This window comes from Belonocnema kinseyi, chromosome 9, assembly GCF_010883055.1.
Source record: "Belonocnema kinseyi isolate 2016_QV_RU_SX_M_011 chromosome 9, B_treatae_v1, whole genome shotgun sequence".
NCBI lineage: Eukaryota > Metazoa > Arthropoda > Insecta > Hymenoptera > Cynipidae > Belonocnema > Belonocnema kinseyi.
The window spans coordinates 68617833-68625652 of NC_046665.1; the positions used below are offsets into that span (position 1 = coordinate 68617833).

General features: G+C 32.1%; 1 protein-coding gene across 3 annotated transcripts; it reads right to left on the reverse strand.

The window, feature by feature from the left end:
- Nucleotides 1-961: 961 nt before the first annotated feature.
- Nucleotides 962-7565, reverse strand: LOC117180351 (serine protease 7-like). 3 transcript variants are annotated; one of them, XM_033372799.1, is made up of 5 exons: nucleotides 6874-7565; nucleotides 6508-6689; nucleotides 6061-6367; nucleotides 5577-5848; nucleotides 963-1830 (listed from the first exon to the last, which is right to left on the reverse strand). In XM_033372799.1, the coding sequence occupies exons 1-5, from the start codon at nucleotides 6923-6925 to the stop codon at nucleotides 1480-1482; spliced, it is 1164 nt and encodes a 387-aa protein (XP_033228690.1). In that variant the 5' UTR covers nucleotides 6926-7565; the 3' UTR covers nucleotides 963-1479. The 3 variants fall into 3 exon arrangements, with proteins under 3 accessions (XP_033228691.1, XP_033228690.1, XP_033228689.1); XM_033372798.1 differs by having other exon boundaries at nucleotides 965-1830; nucleotides 6508-6692; nucleotides 6874-7563; XM_033372800.1 differs by lacking the exon at nucleotides 6874-7565 and having other exon boundaries at nucleotides 962-1830; nucleotides 6061-6354; nucleotides 6508-6634.
- Between the last annotated feature and the right edge of the window lie 255 nt (nucleotides 7566-7820).

Here is a 7820-nt window from a genome sequence, read left to right on the forward strand (position 1 = left end):
GCACCCCTGTGACAGGTTATAGAAATAATGTATGCCACATACCTCCCCCTTTTCCCAAGTCTCGTGGGGGCTGGAAGGCACCCCTGTGACAGGTTATAGAAATAATGTAGGTCACATACCTCCCCCTTTTGCCAAGTCTCGTGGAGGACGGGAAGGCACCCTTGTGACTGGTCACAGAAATAATGTAAGGTCACACCCCTGCCCCTTTTCCCACACGACGTGGGGGCGGGAAGGCACCCCTGTGACTGGTCACTGAAATAATGTAAGGCCTCACCCCTGCCCCTTTTCCCACGCATCGTGAAAAAGAGCGCATATTCACTATTCAGCCTTCTAGAATTTTTCATATCATTTAAGTCACTGAGATAAACGCCAAAAACCATGATTTTTATGGGGTTTTCATGGTTTTCACCATGAAAATCGAGTAGCCACCAATTTTCACTATCATTTTCGTAATCAGCGCATCAAAATACGTAGGTATACGTAGTTTGATGGGTTTTGGAGGTACACCCTAATCGGAAGTTTATCCGAAATTTCTAAGTTCGATAAAAGCTTAAAAAGTCATATACTTAAAAATTCTGAAAATTTTCAAAAAATGAAAAAAAAAACATTTTTGACCGATTAAGAAATATTAATCCAATTTTCTACTAGATATACAAAATTTTAGGCCCTCAAACTTTGCGCTTAGCACTGCGCATAATGAAAAAGTCCTCGCTTAACGGGCATGTTTTGTTTGTCCTCAGAGGTCGAAAAATAAGAATAAGAGTCGAAACAAAACGATTTTTTACTTTTATAGTACTAACAAAAATGAGCAAGTTTCATTCTTAGACCAATATGTTGGGACCTTTTCTTTTAGTTCAATTTTATTCAGCTATGTTTTAAATTGAAGTTCCGTGGAATTTAGATGTCCATTAAAGAGAAAACCCTCCCTCTCTAGTCTATAAGGAAGATACTTTATTTGATACCTATGAAGAAGCAAAATCCTCCTAAAATGAGTACAAATAAATAAACTCATCCACTCGCCTCGCCTAATCTGACAATATTGAATTTTCGTCATAAAAAAATTCTTTGATACTCGCAGATGTTCAACTTTACCGATCTATAAAGACAAAGTGGGTATATTTTTCTTTATAAAAATGAAAATTCATTATAATTCTGAAATTTCGGAACAAATTTTACGTACTTTTCCCTCATATCCACATTAGGATTTTAAAAATATTTTATTTTTTTGTACATTTATAAACACATAATATATAATAGTAATTAATATAAAAGCAAAACTCACAGAAATTTAATAAACTAACCAATTGTACCGATATTGAAGTTATTACAACGTTATTGCATTCTTTTATTTTATTGACTGAACTTTAACGTTCAGATCGTAAAATTTTTTCGAACCCCTCCGCCTAAAAAGCTATTGCGTCATTCATGGATTTCTTCTGAGTAATCTCACGACACATGAATCAATAATCTTATAAAAAATCAATCTCTTATGGCATCCAAAATCCAATCTAAGTAATAAACTACACGCGTGTAAACGGCAGGAAAGCCTTCCTCTCCGCAATTTGCGTGTCCAAAACTCACAATACCATATTGCACGTATCTGAGATCAGTTTCTTTATAAAAGGCAGTACTTTGCAAAGGACCTCCACTGTCTCCTCCACAAGAATCTACTCCTCTTTCTCCACCAGCACACATATGCTTGTACCCTATTTTTGCACTTCTTTTATAAACTTCAGCACATTCTTCATTCGGTATAGGTGAAATTCGAATCATCATCAATGCAGCACTTCGAGGTTGAAATATTGTTCTTCCCCATCCAGTCACCACGACCTATTAGATTAAATTTTGTTTAATAGTATATTAATAAAATTATATATAATAATCTTCAAATTTATTAACTTTGCCAATACTGATGCTCCTACGCTCTAAATTTGAATCAGTGAGAAATGGGTCACTGAATGAAATCAGAAAGAATTTTCACTTATTCACAACGCTACAAATAGGCCATTGATCGGCTTACTTATCGCGTGCTTTCTTCTCTTCGTTTGTTTTTCTACCACCCAGTTTAACAGTTTATTAATATGCGTCATTTTGACATCTTATCAACTTCTGTTTCTACTTGAAGTTGTTCGTTTATTCGTACATTTGCATATTCGCGCTCGGTCTTTACATTTCGCCCACATTCGTGCACATACCTTTCAAAATTAAAGATCAACGAATCAACAACTGTAATTTTGCGATTGTGAAATCTCCCTCACAGCATGAGAAGAGGGTTGTGGATCTCGAAACAATAAAGGTACGTGGGTTAGCGTTCGCAGATGATAAGGTTGTTATGGCAGAGTCAATCGAAGACTTACAAATTTACGAAGGTAAGAAGGTTACTGGTAGAGCAGGTTCCCTTATCAGAAATAAAAATATATCAAATAAAGCTAAAATGGCAATACATAATTCAATATTTGTACCGACTGTACTATACGGTAGCGAGGCATGGACTTATCAAGAAAAAGATAAGAGTAAAATGAACGCAATTGACATGAGATACATGCGCATAATATGCAAATGAACGACTAATGAAACAAGCGTATCAAGGTAAAGTAAATGGCAGCGTGCCCAGAGGTAGACCGCGGAAAGAATGGTTAGAATGTGTGAATGAGACCCTAGTTAGAAGAGACATAAGAAGTCACAGAAACACGAGAGCCTGCATGAAAAAATGCATGGACATAAAAGAAGCTAGAGAAGTATGCCAGGACAGGAAAGTATGGTGGCAAATAGTTAATAAAAAGAGTGTCAGTAGAGTGAATGACGCCTGAAACAAAAGACCTTGGCCACTAATGGACCCAAGTGGAACGTGTGATTTACATGAATAACACGAGAATTCTGGATCAATCTGACCATTCTCTATTCCTTCCCCACATTACTCCTTTCCCCACCGAGTGAGTCACGCCTCCTCCGAAAGGGAAATGGCTTAATGATATAACCTACTGCCAATTATACTTATTTTCAATCGTATAAATAAAATAAGAAATAGTTTAACAGTATTAGGTATTTTTCCGACGATTTTATACAAAGTGCAAGATTATAAAAATTCAATAATGGTAAAGTCGCCTCTAAAGTCACTTTCAGGTAAATTCCATCATGGCTGTCAGTGTGCGAAAACTATCACGAAATAATAAGTGACACTTTAACAAAAGTCAACAATTTCTCTATTATTTGTGCCGGATCACAATCTATTCTCATTTATATTATACAAACCAACGCCGTACATATTAGTTTGATTGCTTTTTATCATAAAATTTGATTTTGCCGTTGAAAAGTGCGATCTCTAAACTGCGCAATTTAGAGGTGACAGAAATAACAGCAAACTTTTAAATGTTTAGAATTTGACTGGTTTTTTATTGCAGGTAGACCGTTAATGGCTATAGAAGTCATTCGCGATAATAATTTTTTGATAATTACATTGAAATAGGATTTTGAAAGAAACCGAATATTCGAGATTTGTATAAAGTGGGGTTTTGACACATGGATGTTTGTAAATCTTTATGTTTTCAGGTATTCTACATATTTTAATCAATATGCATTTCAGAAATATTGGATTCCATTGCCAAAATGTGTATATCCCGCACGGGAAATTGAGTGGATATCGTACGGGGCGGAAATCTCGATATCCTTGGAATATGCCAAGGATATCCCCGGAGATTTTTGGGACATTTTTCAGGATATCCGACATCCTGCCGAGATATCCGAGGGATCTGCCAAGGATATCATTTTGTTGTGAGGGCTGTTTTGTTAAAGCTCTTCCGGCTTTTTCGAAAACATTCTCATCACGTATCTGTGCTGAAACATGTATCATTTTAATAAATGTTTATCATTAAAATTCATAATTTGTATGGAAATTGAAACATTCTCATTCTTATTGCCTTGTTTTTATACATGTTTTTATTATGTTTAAACTTTTTTTTACGACTTAAAAAAACTACGCTTCCTATCAAAAAAATATTCGTAAAAAATTTGTAAATCTTTTTTGGTTGAATAAATGTTGTCTCACTTATTCTCGTAGCTTGTATCGTTGTACTCAAATATAATTTTTTTATTTTCTATGTTGTTTTTCAAAAATAAAACAAAAAAGTAATTCCTGAACAATTGCTATTCTTTTTTAGGTGCTCAATTTTTGTTAATCCATCTCTTTTCGTATCTTGCTTTATTTTTCACAAAATGGAGTTATTGCTATTTCATTCGTTTTTTTTTGCGATCCAAATGTGAATTTTAAATTTTTTATCAAAATTCAAAAAGTTCTTTAGGCAGTCTTGTATGGCCTTGACTTTAAAATCCTGACTTTAAATCCTAGATATCAATAAAATTTGAAATCTGCGGAACTTTGAATTGGAAATGTTTTAAAGTTGAAGGGTTTTTAATTTTTACAGTTGACAATAGAAAATTCTGTGATTTTGATCATTCAGTTTTTAATTTTATTAGTTTAGTAAATTTATAATTGAAAACTTGACAAAAATCATTAAGATAAACCAAATTTAAGAATTTGTATTTATGCATCTGTCACATTCTAATGTTTTCAATTGTAACTCTTTAAAAGTGTGAAATGCAAACCGTTAAAATTAAAGCTTTTTTAATTTGGTCAATTTATGTACAATTAAAAAATTATACAAATTTTGAGCTTTATTATTAGAATTTTTGTAATTTTAATGCGCTACATTATAAATCCTCAATTTGGAAGATCAGAATTGAAAACTTGACTTTTAATTTCCAAAATAGGCCAAATTTTAGAATTTTTATTTCTACATTTTTGAATATCAAGAAGTTTCAATTGTAAATCTTTATAATTGAAATATTACATAAATCTTAGATAAATCGTTTTAAATAATAAACATTACAAATTGAAGTATCATAAATTATAAATCTTCAAGGTAGACCTATTTCAAAAAGATGTTCAAAATTTTATGATTTTAAACTATAAGCACTAAAAACTAAACAAGTTTGCGAATCTCTAATAGTAAAGATTTTAAAAATGGATCAGTGTCGAAAAATGAAGTCAAGAGTGAGACTTAGAATTCCAGAATGTCCTTTAAGAACATCTTATCACGAAATATATTAGGATCAAATCTTATACTTAAATATGATTTACAGATTACTGGGAACCGATGTAGCCGTTTTAATATTTACTTTAATTTATGATTCTTAAGTTTATTTTATAGCGCTTGCAATAAGTGCGCGGTTAGTTTTGCTACTCAATAAATAATAAAAAATTATCATAAAGTGAAAAAGTTGTGGTGCGAAAGTCAGTGGTGGACAGTCAGCGATCATCTGTCAAATTTCAGAGGTCAAAGGTCAAAGTAAGATCAGTGAAACTCTGAGACTGGGCCGGCTTTGGAGCTGAAAGAAGTGGGGAATAACCAAGATAGAGGGCCGTTTAGTAGAAATCGCTTTTGTTTATTTTGTCCTACCTGCGGCGCTGCGTCAATTCTCGGAAGAACTATATCAGGGGGCCCTATCTCAGAGTTTTACTGCTTATGACTGTATTTAAATTATAAATAGAAAAATCCAATTATATATTTCATTTTTACCTTCTTCCGGGTCAAAATTGCAGCAGGACCGATTGGGAAACAAATTGGTTTGACACTTGGAGGCTGCAGGTTGATATCTCCATCCAACCTCAACAAAGCGATATCGTCATGCAGGTTTTGCCTTGAGTATTGTGGATGATAGATGCTAGTTTCAATTCCAAATTCTTGATACTTCTCGGCACAGACTATATTATTACCATCTTTATCTTTATCACAGTCAAGCTCTTTACTGGTATCATGATCGCCTACTCTTACCCCATGCAAATTTACACCTATTGGTAATAATGTCATTTATATCTGTAAGTTTATAATTTAAAAGTTCAAGCTATTTCAATTTTTATTTAAAAATCAGTTACGTCAATGTAACACAGAAGAATATATTTATAAACTGAAAGTCCTTTTTACTGTCGAAAGTAATTTAAAGCCTAGTATTATTTATAATTATTTAATATTAATATAATATTAATATTAAAAGTCGACTTACTATCGCCAGTTACACAATGAGCCGCAGTAAGAATATATCGTTTGTTGATTATTGTACCTCCACATCGAAATTCTGGTTCTGGGGATCGAGAAGTTTTGTATGAAATCAAAGCCATCCAGGGAAAATCCAAAACACCTGTTCTTTTGCCTCCAAAAATTTTGGATTGAACAACTGGTCCACATGATTCATGATCCAATAATCTCAAATTCGGATGATTAGACACATCTGGTGGTTCTGGTATATCTGATAGTTCTTCTGTATTTTTTTCTTCTGTAGTAATTGAAGTCGGTCTATCTGTATTAAGGCTCTAAGTATTTATTTTATCAGTTATTATGTATAAGTATAGCAAAATACTTTAAAAAATGGCAAAAGTAAAATTCCTTTAAAGTAGAAAAATATTCTGATTAAAATTGCTTCTTAGAAAAATGTAATGATTCATAATAATACCTCTTGTTCGCAGCATACTTTAGGATCTTTTCCTTCATTACCACAATATGATTTTCGCAATAAATCAACAGATAGTTCTGGGATTGGTTTTCCTCGTCTCAAAATTGCAATCAATGAATCACATTTTTTTATGTTGATACATCTTCCTAATCTTTCCAAGGGAGTAAAGCAATATTCTGCATCTTCTGAATTCCAATATATTTACATTTTTTAAATTTCAATATTTAAATTCGCAAAATTTAAAGTTAAACACTGATATTTTCTTCTTTTATACCGTGATTAAAAAATGTAAGATAAATCCGAACATTGTTTCTTTTTTACTGAGATATCACAGATAACAAGAATGACAACAAAACAATTACTTACGTGCATAATTCAGGGAAATAAACCAAATCAATACTATCACAAAACGTAGCATTCTTAATGATTCAGTATTATAATATTCACAAGATAAATCTGAATCTCTAGATTTATCTAATTATAGCTTTTGACCTTTTCTTTTTTGACACTTTATTTTAAATCCCCACAGGCGGAACCATTATACATAGTGAAAATAATGATGCATAATTTTTATTTGATTTATATAAAATAATGTATGAAACAAGTGAAAAATATGATATATAAATATTATCACTATATTTAGTTTTTCGTGGGTCAATTTCTTGGAAGTTCTTTATCACTTTAGCTTTATATAGTTGTACGCACAGAAATGAGGAAAACCCAATCACAGAGTGAAGTACTCCTCACTCTGCCAAGTGAAAGGAAAAATAAAAACCTGCAAGACTTCATTTACTCAGGATTTTTTTGTGAGTACCGGTCTCCTAATAGCTGCACATATTTTTTCATATTATTACTCAACTTGGGGAATCCTGAAGATTTTTAAAAACCTGTCTTTAATGTAGTATCCAGGAACAAGTTTTATAATTGAGAATCACTTTAATTTTAAACTTATTTTTCAAGGAAGGTCAGGCCTCTCCACTTATTTTTAAGAAGTAGAACGCATTACAAATTTTTATTGTAATTTATTTGGGCTTAACGATTTTTGAAAAATTTAAAAACTGTTCAACTGGTTCACAACTCACGTCTATGGTTGTTACACCCTTACGAAAAAGTATTAAAGAAAATATAGCATAAAAATAAATAATATTAAAGCTTTGAAAGAATTGATATAAAAAACAGAGAAAGTATGAAGCAATGATTTATTTACATAACAAAGGATTTTAAACTATTTGAAGAACTTTCTACAAATTTCCAGGGTTATGAAGGAATTCACAAAATTTCAAAGCATTTTAACTTTTTGAAGTTATTGTAGA

Bases quoted from the DNA above. Each gene is read 5' to 3' on its own strand.
- LOC117180351 (XM_033372798.1), bottom strand. From the start codon at position 6,925: ATGCTACGTTTTGTGATAGTATTGATTTGGTTTATTTCCCTGAATTAT. The intron at 6,368-6,507 runs GTATTATTATGA...ATAAATACTTAG, and splicing joins AAGTATGCTGCGAACAAGAG to AGCCTTAATACAGATAGACC. The intron at 5,849-6,060 runs GTAAGTCGACTT...TATTACCAATAG, and splicing joins TCATTGTGTAACTGGCGATA to GTGTAAATTTGCATGGGGTA.